This window comes from Elephas maximus, chromosome 17 (genome assembly GCF_024166365.1).
Source record: "Elephas maximus indicus isolate mEleMax1 chromosome 17, mEleMax1 primary haplotype, whole genome shotgun sequence".
Lineage (NCBI taxonomy): Eukaryota > Metazoa > Chordata > Mammalia > Proboscidea > Elephantidae > Elephas > Elephas maximus.
The window spans coordinates 9,090,155-9,109,819 of record NC_064835.1 but is presented as its reverse complement, the minus strand read 5'-3'; the positions used below and the strand labels follow the sequence as shown (position 1 = coordinate 9,109,819).

Here is a 19,665-nt window from a genome sequence, read left to right as displayed (position 1 = left end):
GCTACTGTTTACTTCGAAAGAGCCCTGGTGGCATAATGGTTAAGCGCTTGGCTGCTAACCAAAAGGTTGGCAGTTCAAACCCACCCAGTGGCCCTGCGGGATAAAGTCCTGGTGATCTGCTTCTGCAAACATTACAGCCAAGAAAACCCTATGGGGCAAATCCACTCTGTCACATGGGGTTGCTATGAGTCAAAATAGAGTCAATGGCACCCAACAACAGCAGGTACCCTTCTAACTGTTTTACGTATGTGTTGTATTCGTTTCCTGTGGCTGCTGTAACAAATTACCACAAAGCTTTGTGCTTAAAACAACATAGATGTATTACAGTTCTGGAGGTCAAAAGTCCAAAATAGGTCTCACTAGGCTAAAACCAAGGTGTCGGCAGAGCTGCGTTCCTTCCAGAGGCTCTAAGGGAGAATCCATTTCCTTTTCCAGCTTCTGAGGCCGCCCACATTCCTTGGCTCGTAGCCCCCTTCCAGTAACTGCATCACTCTGACCTCTGCTTCTGTGGTAGCCTGTCTGGATAATCCAGGATAATCACCCCATCTCAAGGTCCTTAACTTAATCGCATCTGCAAAATTCCTTTTGCCATGTAAGGTGACATAGTCACAGGTTCTGGGGACTTGGACACAGACATCTTGGCGGGGGGATTGTGCTGCCTCACATACTTGCAATCCCTAGCTCTAGCAGACGACATGTTCTATCATTATTTTCCTTTAACAGATAAGAAGCTGAGGTGTAGGAGGTTTATGCAACCTGCCCAAGCTCAAGCCGCTAAGAAGAGGCAGATCTGGGACTCCAATCTAAGGCAGTCCGGCTTCAGAGCCACCTTTTCTGAGATGAAAGGCAGGAGACTGGCAGGAAGGGGAGAGGCCTGGAGTCCGGCCACTCCCTGACCCAGCAGACTGGTTTCCAAGTGTTAGTTTCCTGAGTAGATGGTACAGGGCACATTTCTGCCTAGGTCCTAAGTCCAGAGACCTGGATTTTAGGTCCAGCCCTGCTCCTAGCTCACTGAGAGACATAGAGCAAACTCCTTCCACCGTCTTCAATTTCCTCATCTATTAAATGGTGGGTGGGGAGAAGCTGGGGTGGCTGCTCTCCAAGCTCCTCCCAGCTTGGATACTCACGGGTTCCATGACTCAGGTCCTGTCAGTGACCTGGTGTTGGATGTCCTGGACCTCCCCACAGAAACCTTACACAACAGCCCTGCAAACATCAACACATACACAGCGCTTTACATTCGCAGAGTCTCCTGTGGTCCTCCAACCGTTCTGCAAACCAAGCATTCTTGTCCCCACTTCACAGTTAGGAAACTGAGGCTCAAAGACATTACATAATTGGCTCAAGATCCTCCAGCAAGTTGGAGGCAAAATGACGAAACCAAGGTCTCCTGTCATCTCCCAGTCCGGGAGTCTGCCCTCCACACCGGTGATTCCCCAGGGCTGGTATCCATCCTTACTTGTGTGTGATCAAATAAAAATATGAACAGTGCAGAGTTTTCCATTAAGACATGTGTATTCAATTTATGTGAGTTGCCCTTTATGCTGAGATCATGTCCTTCTTGGGTGTTAAAAAGTCTTTTCTTTTTTGAAGTAATAGTAGATGGTAGGGGGCTTTTGGGGGGGTGCAAACAGTTTTGAAAGGTTGGAGGTTCATATCCACCCAGATGGACCTCAGAAGAAAGGCCTGGTGATCTACTTCCAAAAGCCACTGCAAACCCTACGGAGCACAGTTTCACTCTGACACGTGGGGTCCCCACGAGTTGGAATCAACTTGATGGCAAGTGGTTAATACTTTTACATGACAAAATTAAAAGTTGGCAACTTCATGTTGGTCTGTAGGGCTTGTTCTGAAATGTTAGAGGTCTCTGAAATCTCAAAGTCTGGGAAGTACCGAGCAACACACTCTCCCCGAGCAAGTGGCTATTGCCCCAGGTTCCCTTAGGTCTGATCGGTTTGGTAGGTCTGGGGATGAGTGGGAGAGAGGTGTGTGGAGGGTATAGAGAGGGTGCTTAGGGATCTGTTGGGATCAGACATGAGACAGAGTGTTTGTGGGAGGAATATCCGCTGCCTTTACAGGGGAGGGGAGGAAGGGGCAAGAGGCGGGGTGTGAAATAATCTCCCTGGAATGCAAGGGGAGGGGGAGGGGAGGAAATCTCCCTGAAGAGTCCCAGGTGTCCCCCTCCCTGGCTGTGTAGGCACAACGGACAATGGGGCGTACACACACATCCAGGAGGAGAGAGGATGGGTGCAGCTGACCCCGACCCTAAAAAAAAGACTGGGGACCCACAAATCTGAAACCACCCCATTCCTGCCCCCACCTGAACCCCTGACCCCTAGCCCTGCAGCTTCCTGTTTGCCCACTCTATTTGCCAGGCCCCAGGCACACAGCTGACCCTTGAACTCTAGGCTCCACATCGCCAGGACAAGCAACAGGGCCCAGGTTGAGCTTATCAGCTGCCCAGCCCTTCCCCTGCCTGGAGATATAAATAGGTCCAGGGGCGAACTGGCCACTCAGAGGTTCAGAAGCTGCTGGGAGCTCGAGGTAAGTACTGCTGCCTACTCCAGATTCCCCAGCTCTAGGCAATTGAGGCTCAGGCTCTGGGATCTTGGCTCCAGATTCTGCTCCATGCGGGGGCCCTGTACACTTGAGGCTTTTCCCCACTTTGTGGCCGTCCTCCTCCCCTGGCTGGAATGAGTAGGGGAGTACAGGGCTCCCCTGTGCTACAGGCCTGCCTCTATTCAGCCAGGACCTTCTTCTTCTCCAGGTCACCCACGTCCCTTCAGGATGAAGGCTGTATTGCTGACCTTGGCCGTGGTATTCCTGACGGGTAGGTGGCCCCCAACCTAGGGAGTCAACCATCAGGGGACCCTTCTCCTTAAACCCTGTGGTCCAACCTCCTGGGCACAGGGAGCAGGGTTTCTCATCAGCCCTTGCACAGCTGCCCTCTGTCCCTGCCTGGCATTCCAGCACAGATCCCATCCCACAGAGAGGCCTGATCTGGTCTCCCCTCCTGCCCTCAGGGAGCCAGGCTCGGCATTTCTGGCAGCAAGATGAACCCCAGACGCCTTGGAATCGAGTGAAGGATCTAGTCACCGTCTACTTGGACGCAGTCAAAGACAGTGGCAGAGATTATGTGTCCCAGTTTGAAGACTCTGCACTGGGTAAACAGCTCAAGTAAGGACCTGGCCAGGGTTCTGGGGCAGGAGCAGGGGCTGCCATACTTAGGAGCAGAGAGGCCCATAGAAAGAGGTTGCAGCTAGATCCACCTGCTATTTGATGAGCTGGGTCCTGTGGAGGGCCTGGATGGAGAGCCAGGAGGGGGATCCCCAGGCATGGTCATAGCTCCCAGCAAAGGCAAAACCAGTGCTGGCCAGGCAGTCATCACATCTGCCTGCAAGTGCCCAAACCCCTTCCCATTCTGAACTACCTCCTCTGCTCAGCCCCAGCCACTGTGGTGGCTGTCCTTAGAGAGGAAAAGAGACGTGAAGCATAGAAAGGGTCAGCTCTGGAGATAGGCAAAGGCGAGCACCAGGCCCAGCTCTGTCTCTTGGGTGAGTCACCGAAGCTCTCTGCTCCTCAGTCCATCTGTACAATGGGACGTCGGGAGAAGGGGGTGGGCAGGTGTATGGGAAAAGCTAGGCGGGGGCTGTGGCTCACAGCTCTTGCCCAGGCCTCCCCACAGGTAAGCTGGGGCACTGCACCTTCACCTCCAGGCGGTCCAGGGTCCATGGGAGGCCATCCCTCAGCCCCTCTCTTCCCCTGCAGCCTGAAGCTCCTGGACAACTTGGACACCCTGAGCAGCAGCTTCACCAAGCTGCAGGAGCAGATAGGCCCCGTAACCCAGCAGTTCTGGGATAACCTGGAAAAGGACATCGCCCACCTGCGGCAGGAGATGAACAAGGACCTGGAGGAGGTGAGGCAGAAGGTGCAGCCCTACCTGGACGACTTCCAGAAGAAGTGGCAGGAGGAAGTGGAGCTCTACCGCCAGAAGGTGGGGCCGCTGGGCGACGAGTTCCGCGACAGCGCGCGCCAGAAGCTGCAGCAGCTGCAGGAGAAGCTGAGCCCGTTGGCCGAGGAGCTGCGCGACCGCGCCCGCGTCCACGTGGATGCGCTGCGCTCGCAGCTGACCCCGTACAGCGAGGAGCTGCGCCAGCGGCTGGCCAGCCGGCTCGAGGCACTCAAGGAGGGCAGCTTCGCCGAGTACCGCAGCAAGGCCTTGGAGCACCTGAGCGCGCTCGGCGACAAGGCCAAGCCGGTGCTGGAGGACTTCCGCCAGAGCCTCCTGCCCGTGTTTGAGAACCTCAAGGTCAGTTTCCTGACCGCCGTCGATGAGGCTGCCAAGAAGCTGAACGCCCAGTGAGGCGCCCGCCGCGCAGGGCCCTCTCCTCCCGCTCTCCTGGCCATTGTTGGGTTTCTTAAAATAAACGTTTCAAAATTGGGAAGCAGCTTCTTTCTTTTGAGAGAACGGCGGTGGGGCACGGGGCGCAGGAGGGAGCCGTCCGGACTGCTGGGCGGGGGCTTTGGACCAGGGGTAGGGACTTGGGGTGCTGACTTTCCTACACACGCTCATCAACCCCGAGCCCGGTCAGGGCCTCTTCAGGGCCTTCCTCGAGGGAGCTGCTCGGCGCCCGGCCTGGCGGGCAGGCGAGCAGGCCCGGAGGCGGTAGGAGCGAGCCAGTAGATGTCCCTCGTCTAGGAGGACTCTACTAGTACTTCCAACTAGAAAGGGGATCGCAGAGGACCAGGCAAAGCAATGCTAAGTGCCTTCAAAGAACCTCTGAAACAATTAACATGGCAACTCTGTTTGAGGACATCAGGAAAGAGGGCTGGCTTTGCTGGGAGAAGTGCGTTTCCGGTCCCCAGAGGTGTTCAGTTGGACGGAGCCGGGCAGGTGAGCGTGTTTGCCAGGGCAGATGGCAGAAGGCTCTTCCAGCCCTCGGGCTCTAAGGGGGTTGGAGTGGCCTCGAGGAGCCATTGGGACTTGAAGAATTTGGGCAGGTTCAAATGAAGAGCTGGAATCTTGCTCCTTCCTACTTCATTAACTCAGCAAACGCTTGAACAAGCGTTTCCCTTTTCTTTTTCACAAAGGCAGCGTCCCACTCCTCACACTCCTACCTACCCAGAAACAGTCACTGTTTCCTCAGGCACAGCTGTGGAAGCCAGCCATCACTCTCCTTCCCCGCCCCCCCCATCCTTCTCCTTCCCCGCCCCCCATCCCTCCTCCCCCAATAAGGACCCAAGCCCTGCCACGCCCTATTTCTGTCAGCTCTGGCTTGAGTCAGAAAAATAATCAGCGCTTCTTGCAGGTAATTAGCACATTTTTATTTCTAAGATGCTTTCGTATTCATCACATCATGGCACCCTTCCCCAAATCCCGGAGTAGGTTGCCGTTAAACCCATTTTACAAATGAGGAAGCTGAAGCTTGGACGTGCGCAGTCACTCATCGAGGTTGAAGCGCAGGATGGACCAGGTGGCTCTTTTAGACCCATCTGCCCTGGGCTCCCATAATTTTTTTTTTTTTTTAAGTGTGTGGCCAGGCCCTCAAGTTCATATGGGTGCGCACACATAAATGCATTCTCACTGCCATCTCTCTTCACAGCCGGCCCCTCCTCACACTCAGGTACATCCCCCCGTGTGCATGCACACGGCTTCACAGATCTGGGCACTTACGGAGCCTTCCCTGCTCTCTCCCCACAAGGCCTTTCGCCTCCTTGAGCAGACTGCTGGTGTATTTCAGCAACCTCCTGGATAAGGGAGTGGGGTTTTCAGTTCCCAACCATCCAGAACTACAATAGGTGTCAGGCCCAGATTTGGATGGGGACATTTTCCAGGCATGGGGTGCTGAGATCCCTGGTTCCAGTTGGGCTGGAAGAGAAGTCCAAGTGGATTTCCAAAGAAGAGAGCAAATGTGTCCATGTGGGGCACAGATAGGGCTGGATGTTCTGATGCCCCCGAGATCTGAAAGGGAGTCCCCAGCGCCTGGCGTAGGAGTAACAAAGCTTTTTCTGTGCTAACTTGGCAGAGTACAGGCAGCTGGCCCGGGCTGGAGGCCTGGCTCTGTGGTACTAGGCAAGTGCCTTCGCCTCTCTGAGCCCCAGTTTTTCTTCATCTGAAGCGTGAGGGCCTTGCCTAGTCACTTTCTGACATGAGCATCTGTTGGGTGATGGGGACACAAGGGGAACAGCCTCTGTTGGGGTGACTTTGAGTTCCTTCTTGGCTCCCAGGACACCTGCCTCCCCACTCAAATTCTGACCCCAAGGGGACAATCAACTCAGCCTATAACAACAGTAACAACCAGTTACCAGGCACCTTTGATGTGCTAGGTGCTGTTCCAAACACTTCTAGACACCTCCTCATTTCATTCTCACAACAAACCTGCATTTGAGGGTATTATTGTGCCCAATTTACAGATAAGGAACTGCGGCTGGTATTCATCGGGGGGAACCAAGATACTAGAGTGTCACTGTATCTTACTCCAACCACTAACCCATCCTGCCTCCCTTCCCCCAAGTGTGGTTGAGAGAGGCAGGTGGCCCAGGTGGTGCACGTCAGCTTCACAATTGCAGTGAAGGCACACAGGCACAACTCTGATGATGAAAGAACTGTGCCAGGAACAGTGCCTGGAAGACCACACACTGAAGTCGTGTCGTACAGCACTTGACAATTTATCAAATATTTTCAAACCTATTATTCCGTGTGATCCTCCACACAAACTTGCCAACGGAGGCGGAGCAAATAGGGCTATTCTCACCTTAGAGATGAAGACACTCACCCAGAGACCACCCAGCTACTAGATAGAGATGGGGGCACTGGAACTCAGGCCTGCCCAAGTTGGCATCAGTCCAGTGCCTGCCCACAAAAGAGCCCGACGCGTTCCCATGCCCAAGCATATACAGCACTCGTGGGATGTCCGACTCATGGCAGCTTCTTGTCCAGCTTTATTGGGAGGGCAGCATGCCCTGGGGTAGGGCAGATCTGGGTTGGGGCAAGACAGCCACTGAGAATGCTGTCCCTTTAAAGCAACCTTCGGGGGCAGCCCTGGAGGCTGGAGGACCCAGGAAGCCAGCAGGATGGATGGGCATGCAGACTTGGGGTGTCGAGGTCTCAGTGGCCTTCAGGGTTCTGAGTTGGTTTGGCCTCAGGGGTTGATTCCCAGAGCCTGGAGAGCTTGCCCTTAAACGTGCTCCAGTAGTCTTGCAAGGAGGTGAAGCCACCAGTCACCCAGTCCCTGGGGATTAAATCAGTGAGGGGAAGCGATAGAGGTGGGTGTGAGAGCACGTCGGCAGAGGCAACCCTGGGGCCCCCACCGGTACCCTCACTGCCTCTCCCTGCTGCCCTCTCAACCTGGCAATGCCCCTGGGACCTCAGGCAGGAACCACCTACCAAAGGTGCCGAGGGTGGCCATGGGACAGAGACTGTGGGACCCCAGGTTGGGTCAGACCCTTGTGCCCCCAGGGCCTGAGGCAAGCTGGAGTGGAGTGACTTGAGTAGGGAGATACAAGGGCTGTCTTGTGGCACATGTATTCTATGAGTGGTGCCCCCTGGAGTTGTACCACCTGGTGCTCTGAGTGGGGTGGGGCACTGGGAGGTGTTCTGTCAAGTGGAAAATCGCTGGATAATTGCTTAGCTGTGTGATCTGGGGCAGGTCACTCAACCTTTCTGAGCCTCAATTTTCTCATCTGCAAAATGGGGAGAATAGTACCTACTCCACAGCCTTTTCTGAGGATTAAGAATGTGAACACGCCTGCTGTGTAGGTGCTGGCTGAGTGGAGGTGGGGAAGGGAGTCGGGGAGAGGAGAGGACCAGTGGGCAGGACGAGGGGTGGGAGGGCCAGTTGGCACTGAGTTGACCTTGACTCATGACAACCCATGTGTGTCAGAGTAGAGCTGTGCTCCATAGAGTTTTAAATGGCTGATTTTTTGGAAGTAGATCGCCAGGCCTTTCTTCTGAGGCAGGAAGGGGTACTTCCAACCTTTTGGTTAACAGCCAAACACATTAACCCACAGGCATAGCAAGAGGGGCAGAGGGGCTAGTCCAAGGGGGTGTCAGACGAAGCACAGAATCACATTCTGAGGTGCCACAAATGTAAAAGGCACTTGACTGAGACAGCTGGACAAAAGGAGGGAAGGCATTCCTGCTGACACAGTGCCGCTATCAAAGTCTATTCATCTTGAAATTGGAGGGGAGAGGGTGCTTGTTATCCTCTCTACACCCCTACCTTAGCCATTTTCACCACCCAGGAATTCCCCAGGCTGGGAACGTGGCAGAAAAACAGACCCCTGGGCTGAAATTGGGTCGGGTTGTGCCTCCCAAGGGAAATCTCTCACCAGTCTACATCAGAAGGAAAGAGGAAATGAGGGCGAAATGGCCTGCCTTAGGGAGGAGAGAGTGTAGGCAGCTGAGGCCAGGAGACAGGAGGAACATCCCTACCTCAGCCATCTACGATACTGCCCTTAACAGAGCACTGTGAGCGGAACCCCCATTTTATAGAAGAGCGCATTGAGGCTCAGAGAGGCACAGGCCCTGGCCAGGGTGGGAGAGCCACGCGCCCAGTGTTAGGCTCTCCCTCCACGTCTGGGGCTGCTGTCTGCCAGGGCAGGCGGGAGCTGGCGTGGGGGCGTGGAGGTGGGGGAAGGGAGGTCGGTGGGCATACTTGGCGTGCTGGGCCATCTGGGACTCCTGCACGCTGGTCAGTGCATCCTGGGCGGTCTTGGCAGCATGATGCACGTAGCCCTGCATGACGTCCAGGAGGGAAGCATCCTCAGACTGGTCCTCAGGCTCAAGAGCCCCTGGGGGGAGAGCAGGGGCTGAGCTGAGTTGTCAGGTCTCCGGGAGAAACCCTCAACTCCTGCCAGCCACCCATCATGGCCCAGGGTCCCAAGCAACCTCCTGAGGTTTCTCCAGGCAGCTGGCTGCCCCCAACCCACCCCCAGCCCAGTCCCCACAAAGTGCTTACGGGCAGTGGCCAAGAGCGCCAGGAGGGCAGCAACGAGAAGGACCCTGCTCTGCATGGCACCTCTGTTCCTGCAGGAAGTGTCCTGTGATGGGCATCCAAGTCCCCCCACCCCCACCGCTGGGTCCCTCCCTGGGGAGGTGGTGTAGCCCGTACAGTGGAATCTGAACTGGGGCAACCCAGCTCCCTTGCTAATATGGGAGGCAGAAGACCCAGGCACAGAAGGAGGGAGGAATGGGATGGAGCAGAAAATCCACCAGCGTGGGAGTTGTGACAACTGGGTTCTGGCCTGGGCTCGCCACTAACGTGCTGTGTGACTTTGGGTAGATTTCTGTCCCCCTTCAAGCCTCATTTTTTTCTGTCTGGGGTAGGACTGGGTGTCTGAAGCTTCTTCAAGTCCAAAACACGCAGAACAGGGGAAAGTATGCACATTTGGAGCAGACAGCTCTGGGTCCCAGTTCCAGCTCTGCCACTACTGTGCTGTGTATGGCTTTGGGCAGGTGCACCCCCCACCCGGCTCGGCTCCGTGTGCATCAGGGGGCAGGCAGAGGCCTTCCTTTGCCCCTCCCCATCCTGCTTTCCTCCCAGTCCTCATGCCCTCACCCTCCCCAGGGGGCATTACCTGGAGCAGCTGCTTCTTGGGAAGAACTGAGCAGGCAGAGAAGAGGGTTCTGACCTGTCTTATATTGTCCCCAGGGCCACAGGCACTGAAAGCCCAGCAAGCCGGGCAAAGGTCACATGCTGACCAGTGCAGACCAGGGCCTGAGGCAGAGTGGCCAGGTGCAGCCAGGCCTGCTGGGAGAATTGGGAAATCTCTAGGAAGCTGTGGGTGCCCACACTGCTCTCCTGTCACCCCTGCAGCCAGATGGGCTCAGGAACTGGGGAGACCCCATTCCTTCCTAGCAGACTGGCTCTCTGGGGAGAGGCTGGTGTGATGGGAGAGGGGCTTAGGGGACTAGCCAGGGGCCTCTGGGCCCATCTCAGTCCTTCATACTTGAGTTTTCAGGTCCCTCTGTCCATCCCCTCAACACACACCCCTACCCCCTCTACACCATCAAGCCCTGAAAACAGCCTGGCTGGTGCCCTGGGCTTCTTCAGACTTGGGAGCAACTGTCCCCCTCTTGGCGGGTTAGGGTGGGGGTAGGGGGATGTCTAGACAGTGCAGTCATGTGTGGGGAAGGGGTGACCCAGTTGAACATACAGCCCCTTCCCCAGCATCTCCGTCTCTGGGCTCCAATCCCAGGTGCTGCTTACCCAGAAGGCTCCCCCAGGTAACCCCAAGGGCAGGAGCTGCTGGGAGAAAGGCAAAGGCTACTCTGAGCCCAAGGCCTTTGTCCTCTCCCCTCCCCTCCTCCTCACCTTGCCCTCTGGACCCACTGATAACATTCGCTACCTAGACCAGGAGCTGGGCTCATGGCTGGGGGCCTCCCCACAAGTGTAGCAACTGGGACTGGTTCCCAGGGCTGAGTGCCTTCAACCTTGGGCCTCAGGTTCCTCAGCTCGGAAATAGCAGCCCTCATAGCCCCGTGGCCAGGTGACACCTGGAGGGAGCAGACTGTGGCAAGGACAGTCTGGTGGCGAGAGGGTGGCAGAGGATCTCGGCAGGGCCAGTCAGCTGTCTAGGAGAGGACTCAGGCCCTTCTTGTGGGGTGAGGTGTCTCCTGGGCCCTCACTGGATGCTGTAGCCCCATGGCAGGATCAAGGGCTTCGTTTTCTGGATGCTAAGACTTTGGAGCCAAGATTCCAAGGTTTTAATGATGCCTTTGGCTCCTACTTAAGGAAACGCTAGTGGCATAGTGGGTTAGGAGCTACAGCTTATTCTCTCACAGTCTAGGAGGGTTGAAGTCCAAACTAAAAGGTCGGCAGTTTTAATCCATCAGGCACTTCTTGGAAATCATATAGGGAAGTTCTACTCTGTCCTACAGGGTCGAGGAGAGCTGGAGTCTACTTGACGGCAACGGGTTTGGTCTGGTTTTTGGTTTCGGCTCTTACTTACATGACCCTGGACCAGAGATCTAGCATCTTACAGCCTCAATTTTCTCCTCTGTAAAATGTGGTGAGAAGTAAATGAAATAATATGCAAAGCAGCTGACTCATGAAGGGAACTCAATAAATCTCTTTTTTCTTCCCCAACACCGTGCCTTTCCCTAGACAGCATAGTCTGAAAGCAGGAGGAGACCCGAGGGCAAAAATAGGGCTTTAGACAGGTGGCCATTTCTCAGGAAGGAGTAACTAATTCCACAGTTTAAAATCAGAGGCCTGAGAAAGTGTCTTGGGCATACCCTCAGAATTCTTTATCTATAGCTGAGACTTGAAATTTCTCTATTAGAGATTCATTCCTTTGACTTAGACATTTTTTGTCTGTTAAAATGTAAATAGTCAGGATACTGTGAAGTACACATTAATAGCCCCATTTTGTAGGTGAGAAACCTAAGGCTTAGAGGGGAAAAGTCATAATCCAGAGCTCAGGTCTTTGGACACAGAGTCTTGTACCAAACAGCCTTGACAAATGTGACACTCGAAGACTTATCCGTCACTCACATTTCAGGGTAGATCAGTTTCAGATCTCTTCCTGAGAGCAGACTTTGGTGATGGGGTGGAATGAGAAGACTACTCTGGGTTTGGCCCACAGACAGGCTCTGGGTAGTAGCCAGGGGTAGGTGGGGACAAGGAGTGGGCTTGACCAGCTGGAACCAAAAATGGTCCTCTAGGCCACTTTCTGCTTTACTGTGTCCAGGTGAGGTTTAGCCCTTCTGACTCGGGCTCCTGCTGCCAAGGTGGACTTGATTCAGCCCTGCCAGCCAGAGGTCCTTGTTTATCTACATCTCTCCGTGCTGGAAGTTCCTCCTGGTATCTCACCCAAATCTTTCCTATTACAACAGGAGCTCCCTCTCTTTAATTCTGCCCTGGAGGAGGGCCACTGTGGAGCATATATGAGAATGTGTGTCCGTGTGACTTGCCTGTCCCTCGCTGAGTCTGTCCTCGGCAGGGCCCGAGCCCTTCCTTCCTGACGCTAACCCCTGGGATGATCCTGTGAGGGTAGACAGAAGCGGGGAGGCTGTAAGTTAATGCTGAACTACCAGCCTCATCCCCTCACTGACCATTAGGTCTGTCTGTTGTACAAACAAGGAAATGAAACTGAGGCTCAGAGAGGGAGTGTGACTTGCCCAAGATCACACAGGCCCTTTGTGCCCACCAACTGTCGCCTTCCCCTAATTCCCTTGGCCAGGTACTAGGGGAGGTGCTGGCACCTGGACCCAAAGGCAAGGCAGAGGCCTCACAGGAAAGTGTCTCATTCTCTCCCTCCCCCCAACATAAGCCCATTGCCTTGCTCATCTAGCACTGCTATAACAGAAATACCACAAGTGGGTGGCTTTAACAAAGAGAAATTTATTCTCTCACAGTCTAGGAGGGTTGAAGTCCAAATTCAGGGGCCTAGCCCCAGGGAAAGGCTTTCTCTCTCTGTTGGCTCTGGGGAAGGTCCTTGTCATCAATCATCCCAGCTTTAGAAGCTTCTCAGCACTAGGACCCCGGGTCCAAAGGATGGGGTCCCTCCGCCCCATCTCTCTGCTTGCTTCTCTCTTTTATATCTTAAAGGAGATTGGCTTAAGACGCCACCTAATCTTGTAGATTGAGTCCTGCCTCATTAACACAACTGCCACTAATCCCACCTCATTAACATCATAGAGGCAGAATTTACAACACATAGGAAAATCACATCAGATGACAAAATGGTGGACAGCCACACAATACTGGGAATCATGGCCTAGCCAAATTGATACACATTTTGGGAGGACACAATTCAATCCATGACACCCATTTACAGATTGAAACAAAATGTTCCCCCAGTCTCTTGGAAATAAATGCCTGTATTAACAGCGCTGCACGTACAATCCGGTGTAGACGGCACACCCTCCCAGTGGCTGGGCGTGCACACACAGGCCTCATGCCAACCCCTCAGCTCTGGGCCTTAGTTCCATGCGCATCAACAGGTAAAAGATTTGCACACTTATGTGAAAATGTACCCATCCTGGCAGACACCCCTCACATACTCCAATTAGTGCAGACACTCCCAGGTGAGAAGACAGGGCTCCTTGAATCCATCACATGCTGGCAGCTCCTGCTGCTCAGACTCTAAGTCCAAGAGGTCAAACTGCCGCTGAGGTGTCCTTCGTGACTCATCCCCCTTCTCATCTCTGGTCCAGAGGGGATGGGTGGGGAACTGAGCACTGACACTGTGCACCCTACCCCAGACTGGACTGTGCCTGATCTTGAAGCAGGTCAACGTTCCCATTGGGAGGTAAGCCCTTTAGAGGTGAAGCATGGCCTAACATATAAGGAGCACTTACTACGTGCTGGGTACTATTCCAAGAGTTACATAGATTATTTCATTGACTCCCCACAGCGAGGAGGATGTGCCCTGTTGAGGCCACTGGGGCTCAGAGAGGTTAAGAGGTTTGCCCAAGGCCACACAGGAAATGGTGGAGCCCAGATGCACACACAGGGAGTCAGACTCCAGAATCCAAACTTTTAACAACCGCCAAGAGACGGCACAGGCTGAGCCTGGAGGCAACCGTGAGTAGTCTGGGGACCACCTGGTAAGAACCCCGCAGAAGGGGTGCAAATGTCAGAAGGCCCCTTAGTGCTCTTGCATGCCATGAGCCATCAGAAAAATAAAGACATGGTAAACCAGGGCTAGCAAAATTGTGGTCTACTCTTAATGGCATTCATCTTAAAAATAACTGGGAGCCTGCCTATTGTGTTGGTCGCTGTGCTCACAGAGAGGAGCCAGCCGTGCAATCTGATGGGCATTATTTCCTAGGTCACTAAACACAGTATGTCCCAGAAGAGGGACCCAAGAAGACCGTGGCTCATCATCTTGCCAGTGATTGCCATCTTCCTGTGATTGTGAGTATAACCTCAATTTGGAAGTAATGTTAGAAGTCTAAGTAGAAGACCGCTTAAGCACCACCACCATTGATCCCCTTCCCCCAGGGACTGGCCTCTGGAGAGCTTTATGTCCTGTGATTCTGCCCAAGCTGACCACTCTTGCCCAGGGAGTGTGGCTTGGGGTAGACGGGGAGTGCACCCCCACTGCAGGGGACCAGGAATCAGGCCTCAGACCAAATCCTGAGTCAAACCCATGTGGTGACCCCAGAGGGGTGAGTCTAACTTCTGCCACTCTCACCGGAGGACCTGGCATTGTACTTCCTGCTTTGGTCCAAATCAGAAAAACAATATCATTATTAATAATGATAACAACTACTTTTTAGTGCTTCCTCTGTGCCAGGCACAATACTATCCACTGCATAAACAACATCTCATTTAATGTACCTAACAACCCCATTTTTCAGAAGAGAAACTGGGGCTCAGAGCATTGAATGACTAGACCAAGGTCTCACAGCTTGGCAATGGTGGGGTATGGAGCACACATACAATAAGCCCCTTCCATGCAAGACCCTGCCCACCTCACCCACCTGCCCAAAGACTCTCAAGGGCCCCCTCCTCCTGGGTGTGCCTTGACAAGAGACTTAGATCTTAACTCTCCTCACACCTGCAGCCCTGCACGGTCCCAGTCCAGTGTGTGGAGCTCTAAAGATGGAATCAGGGTTGGTGGCAGATGTGGGGTGGGGGACTCTCTCTGTTGGGCAACAGAAGAGACATGGACTTTGTCCCCCAAGCCTGGCACAGATCCAGGGCTGCCAGCAGGGCCTCTGGAGCACGAGCCCCGGGCTCAGGGACTTCCCTGGGCCCCATTTCTCCCATAGCTCTTGCCTTGCTGCTTCCATACTAGGTGGGGCCAAAGCACAGAACAGCTTCTTCTGACTGCCTTCTAAGCCCCAGCCTGCTATCAGCCTCCACGTTGTCTTAGAGTCACTAAAGTCCAAGAGGCCTCCTGGGAATGTGTCACCTTCCAGCGTGGAGTCGCCCTGGGGAGGGAGACAAGGAGGGCAGTCTGGCGGGGGTTTAAATGTTTGGCTGGCTCTGAGCTTCGGTCAGTTTGAACAGCAGCAGCGGTGAGCCACCTGGGGACCTCTCCACCAACTCCCACGGATTGCAGGAAGGATCCAGTGCAGCACAGGGCCACTCCAGCCCAGCCAAGCACCCAAGATGTTTCTGAAGGCTGTTGTCCTGGCCCTGGTGGCTGTCACCTGTGAGTAGAAGCTGTCCCTGCATGGGGTGGTGAGGCAGGACCCAGCTGCTGCATCGAGTGGGACAGGGTGGAGAGACTGAGGCCAAGAGGAGAGGAACATTCTAGATGCCATTCAGCCCTCACCTGGACACAAGGGGGCTGTCTAGCTGCCAAATGGCTCACAGGAGTGCTGGCCCATATACAGAAACAGACCCACTGGTACTGGTGCTGGACCAGTTTCACATGCCCCCGTGGCTTCCAGCTAGCCAAGCACACAAAGGGGAATGGCGGGTTGGGCTCCCCCAGCATCATCTGGTCTGCAGCTCAGGGCTTGTGCAGAGGGGCAAGGGAGGAGATGGGGCTTCATGAATTGCTCTCTGTTCCCTGCCCAGGCACCCGGGCTGAGGTCAGTCCTGACCAGGTGGCCAGTGTGGTGTGGGACTACTTCAGTCAGCTGAGCAACAATGCCAAGGTGGCTGTTGAACATCTCCAGAAGTCTGAGCTCACCCAGCAGCTCAAGTAAGAGGGGCCATAGCCTGGAGGGCAGGACTTCCTACAGGCTATGCAACGTGTTGGCAAGAGCTGAGCTAGGAGGCAGGAGACCTGAGCTTAGAACACGTGCTGTCCTGCCGCTAATTCACTGGCTGACCCTGGGGCCTCTGGGCCTGAGATCCCCATTTGTAAACAGGGAAGTTGGACTCAATGATCCCTACCGGGCCTTTCGGCTTTAACTTTCCAGTTTGACAAAGGGCCACATCCTAGCCTTGAGGCTCCTGGAAGAAAGGATGGGAGGGAAATGTGGTGTGATCTTGGCTCTAATACATTCCAGGAGGACAGGCTCTAGTGGGATCATGGGAAGGGAGATGGGGCATTTGGGGAGCCTCCGAGGGTGGGCACATGCAAAGGAATCAGCACCTTGTCTCACTGGAAGACCCTGGAAGGGGCCCAGATCCCACCATTCTCTTACAGAACATGAGCCTATGTCACATCATGCCTGCCCTGGGAGGGACCTCAAAGTCCAACCCCTTTACAGAAGGGGGAAGGGAAAGCAAACTGCTCAAGGTCACATGACCAGTAGAAACTGTGACTCCAACTCTGTGGGAGATCCGGAGAGATATATTCAGTGGAATAACTGTGGTCTATCTTATCAGTCTCTCAAATCCACCCTGGGGAGGGTCACAAGGAAAAAGATGACATAGGCAGGTGCCTGTTGGGTGAGTGGTTTATAAGGGGACAAGGTCCTGTCATGAGATGCCAAGTATAGTGGTGGTCCCCTTGTGCCCTTTCCCGGCAGTGCCCTCTTCCGAGACAAACTTGGAGAGGTGAACACGTATGCCAGTGACCTGCAGAAGAAACTGGTGCCCTTTGCCACGGAGCTCCATGAGCACCTGACCAAGGACTCAGAGAAGCTGAAGGAGGAGATTCGGAAGGAGCTGGAGGAACTGAGGGCCCGGCTGCTGCCCCGTGCCAAGGAGGTGAGCCAGAAGATTGGTGACAATGTGCGCGATCTGCAACAGCGTCTGGGGCCCTACACGGAGGAGCTTCACACCCAGGTCAATGCCCAGGCCGAGCAATTGCGGAGTCAGCTGACTCCGTTAGCACAGCGCATGGAGACAATGCTGCGTGAGAACATGGACAACCTGCAGGCCTCTGTGATGTCCTTCACTGATGAGTTCAAGGCCAACATCAACCAGAACGTGGAGGAGCTCAAGGGAAGCCTCACACCCTATGCTGATGAGCTCAAGACCACGATCGACCAGAACGTGGAGGAACTGCGCCAGAGCTTGGTCCCCTATGCCCAGGATGTCCCAGAGAAGCTCAACCACCAGCTCGAGGGCCTGGCTTTCCAGATGAAGAAGAATGCCGAGATGCTAAAGGCCAAGATTGAGGCCCAAGCAAATGAACTGTGGCAGAGGCTGGAGCCTGCGGCCGAGGATGTGCGTGGCAAACTGCAGGACAACACCAAGGGGCTGCAGAAGTCACTGGCGGAGCTGAGCAGCCAACTGGACCAGCAGGTGGAAGAGTTCCGTCGCAACGTGGAGCTCTATGGCGAGACCTTTAACAAAGCTTTGGTGCAGCAGGTAGAGGAGCTGAGGCAGAAGCTGGGCCCCTTCTCGGGAGACATGGAAGGCCACATGAGCTTCCTGGAGAAGGACCTGAGGGACAAGGTCAACTCCTTCTTCAGCACCCTCAAGGGGGAAGAGAGCCAGGACCAACCCATCACCCTCTCCCTCCCTGAGCAGGAGCAAGCTTCAGGGCCACTGGAGAGCTGAGCTGTCCCTGGTGCTCCCTCCCCAGTACCGCTGCCACCTGCCCTGCCCTGCCACCTAACTGTCTGTCTGTCCCAAAGCAGACCTGGTATGAGCTTGAGGACACGTGTCCAGTGGGAAGTGACAGTACCTCCCGCTACTCAATAAAACTACTGAGAAACTAGCCCAGTCTGGTTGCAATGTGACGCCCTGTTGCTGGGCCTGAGTTGCAGGGCGAGACTACTACTTGGCAGAGCTTAGCAGGGGCCTGGCAATGGGTATGTTGGGGACTACAGAGGGCCAGGAGGTGGTATTGTGGGAGGGTGAGGGTAGGGTATGCTGGCTGTGTGACGAGTGCTCTAAGGGGAAAGTGGAAAAAGATGTCACATATCCAAAGACTAAGCATGCAGCCCAGAGTACCTGGGTGATGTAAACAGTTAATGTGCTATCTGAAAAGTAGGTGGTTTGAGTCCACCTAGAGATGCCTCGGAAGAAAGGCCTGGTAATCTACTTCCAAAAAATCAGCACTGAAAACCCTCTGGAAGACAGTTCTACTCTGACACAAACAGGGTTGCTATGAGTTGGAATCAACTGGAAGACAACTGGTTTTCTTTAAACATGCAACCCACTTATATCCAATCCACATAGTCAACAAATATTTATGACTGGCCACAATATGCCAGTCATTGTCCTAGGCATCAGACAATGAGCGAAGCAGCTTTTGTGGAGCTGCGTGCCTGACACTGTGCCTCAGCTGAGAGGGAACACTGAGGTAAGCAGGACCTGGTCCCCGGGCTTGGAAAGCTGAGTGCACAGTGGGAGAGATGTCCCTTCCTGCACGTGACCTTCTGTGCCTTTTCTTGACTTACATATGTAAAGTTCAGTTTACTTCTCCCCCCATTATAAAAGCGATTCGTGCTTATTTCCAAAATTTCTTGACTGCTAAACCCATGCATGGTCTCCAGAGCTGAGAGATGAGTGGCCTTGAGACCTGGATGGGTGGGGCAGGTGCCTGGAGCCCGCCCACCTCCATATGGTCTGCTCAGGAGCCTCCTGAGAAGTGGCCTGCCTGCTCTGAGGGTGAGGGTGCCAGCCACTGGGCTAAAAGGCAGGGGAAGAGGGGAGTTGGAAGACCCTGAACTGGTCTCATCAGCACAGCTAGCTGTGCACAGCTGCAGCCTCAGTGACTGACTCCCCCAAGGAAGGAGCTTTAGAGAAAAACTAATCCAAGCCTTGGTCCCAGATAACTGGACAGCCCGGCCGCTACCCCAGGTCTGCGAGTCTGACCTGGCACCCCTCCGCTCCTCAGGTAGGGTGTGGGGTTTTTAGGGCATTCCTGGAAGAGGCCCATGGAGAGTCTTCTGGGGCTTTCTCCCCGCCTCCCTCCCCAGGTGCTTACAGAACAGTGCTCACTGGCACGTTCTGACCAGGCCCATCCGCTCTGGCCCCTGAGCCAGCCTGAGTACCCTGCCTGTTAGGAAGGACTTGGTGGAATCAGGCATATCTGGGCTTTAGTCCTCATTTGCCACTGACTACCAGGTGACCTGGCACAGATACTTAACCTCCTCTGGAAAATACGGATAATAACAATCCTCATGAGTTGTGAGGGTTTGATGGAACGATCTGTGTTAAGCGCTTATCACAGCATCAGATGAGCAGTAAACGCGCAAAAACTGGTTTATGTGATGATGTTGCTGCTGCCATAGCACAACAGATGCCCAATCAATGTGATTTCCTCTCCCCATAACCTCCTTATCCTAGGAGCCCTTCCTATGCCTCAACTCTGTCACACTCTATAATAGGGGGCCCACAAGAGCTGGCCAAAGGCAGACCCCTGGGTCTCCCTGGCCCAAGGTGCACTCACTTCCAAACTCCAGGTCAACAGGGCTGCTGCTGCCATTCCATACCTGGTCCACTAGAACTGGTCTCCTTGCCATTCCATACCTGGTCACCTGGACTGGTCTCCTTGCTGCTGACCTGGCAAATGTCTCCTGTGGTGGCGTCTCTTTTAGCTGCCCAGCATCTGAACTTCCCTTGCTTTATTTTAGGAATTTCTCACTTATGAGTCTCCGTGTGAGCCGGGGGCTGCCTCCCATTATAGATGCTAAAAACGCCAGCCTCTTGCCTCCCAGCCTCCCTTTCCTCTAGAGGTCGGTATGGGTCAAATCACGTGCACTTGCCCCAGGCTCCAAATGAGGAGCCAGTGGAAAGAAACAGGATAGCAGCTAATACCCTGGGGTGGGCAGGAGGAGTGCGGCAGCCACAGCCTCCAGTGGCTGGGTTGTGTCCGCTGCTGGCTGTGGCAGCTGGGCAAGCTGTGGTATCC

The 19,665-nt window shown here is 54.4% G+C and overlaps 3 protein-coding genes across 3 annotated transcripts; 2 read left to right on the top strand and 1 right to left on the bottom strand.

Annotated features, from left to right (window-relative positions):
* The first annotated feature begins 2,524 nt into the window (after window positions 1-2,524).
* Window positions 2,525-4,435, top strand: APOA1 (apolipoprotein A1). The gene is made up of 4 exons (XM_049857063.1): window positions 2,525-2,544; window positions 2,768-2,830; window positions 3,024-3,177; window positions 3,769-4,435. The coding sequence occupies exons 2-4, from the start codon at window positions 2,788-2,790 to the stop codon at window positions 4,361-4,363; spliced, it is 792 nt and encodes a 263-aa protein (XP_049713020.1). The 5' UTR covers window positions 2,525-2,544; window positions 2,768-2,787; the 3' UTR covers window positions 4,364-4,435.
* Window positions 4,436-7,108: 2,673 nt separating this feature from the next.
* On the bottom strand, window positions 7,109-9,015 carry APOC3 (apolipoprotein C3). The gene is made up of 3 exons (XM_049857348.1): window positions 8,961-9,015; window positions 8,658-8,793; window positions 7,109-7,232 (listed from the first exon to the last, which is right to left on the bottom strand). Exons 1-3 carry the CDS (start codon window positions 9,013-9,015, stop codon window positions 7,109-7,111), a joined length of 315 nt encoding a protein of 104 aa, XP_049713305.1.
* A 6,053-nt stretch (window positions 9,016-15,068) lies between these two features.
* Window positions 15,069-17,363, top strand: APOA4 (apolipoprotein A4). Its single transcript, XM_049857347.1, has 3 exons — window positions 15,069-15,111; window positions 15,483-15,609; window positions 16,385-17,363. Exons 1-3 carry the CDS (start codon window positions 15,069-15,071, stop codon window positions 17,361-17,363), a joined length of 1,149 nt encoding a protein of 382 aa, XP_049713304.1.
* Window positions 17,364-19,665: the final 2,302 nt, after the last annotated feature.

Coding starts and splice junctions, on each gene's coding strand:
- APOA1 (XM_049857063.1), top strand. CDS start 2,788: ATGAAGGCTGTATTGCTGACCTTGGCCGTGGTATTCCTGACGG. Junction 2,831..3,023: donor GGCCGTGGTATTCCTGACGG/GTAGGTGGCCCC, acceptor TCCTGCCCTCAG/GGAGCCAGGCTCGGCATTTC. Junction 3,178..3,768: donor GCACTGGGTAAACAGCTCAA/GTAAGGACCTGG, acceptor CTTCCCCTGCAG/CCTGAAGCTCCTGGACAACT.
- APOC3 (XM_049857348.1), bottom strand. CDS start 9,015: ATGCAGAGCAGGGTCCTTCTCGTTGCTGCCCTCCTGGCGCTCTTGGCC. Junction 8,794..8,960: donor GGCGCTCTTGGCCACTGCCC/GTAAGCACTTTG, acceptor CTCTCCCCCCAG/GGGCTCTTGAGCCTGAGGAC. Junction 7,233..8,657: donor CAGATGGCCCAGCACGCCAA/GTATGCCCACCG, acceptor TTTAATCCCCAG/GGACTGGGTGACTGGTGGCT.
- APOA4 (XM_049857347.1), top strand. CDS start 15,069: ATGTTTCTGAAGGCTGTTGTCCTGGCCCTGGTGGCTGTCACCT. Junction 15,112..15,482: donor GGCCCTGGTGGCTGTCACCT/GTGAGTAGAAGC, acceptor TTCCCTGCCCAG/GCACCCGGGCTGAGGTCAGT. Junction 15,610..16,384: donor GAGCTCACCCAGCAGCTCAA/GTAAGAGGGGCC, acceptor CTTTCCCGGCAG/TGCCCTCTTCCGAGACAAAC.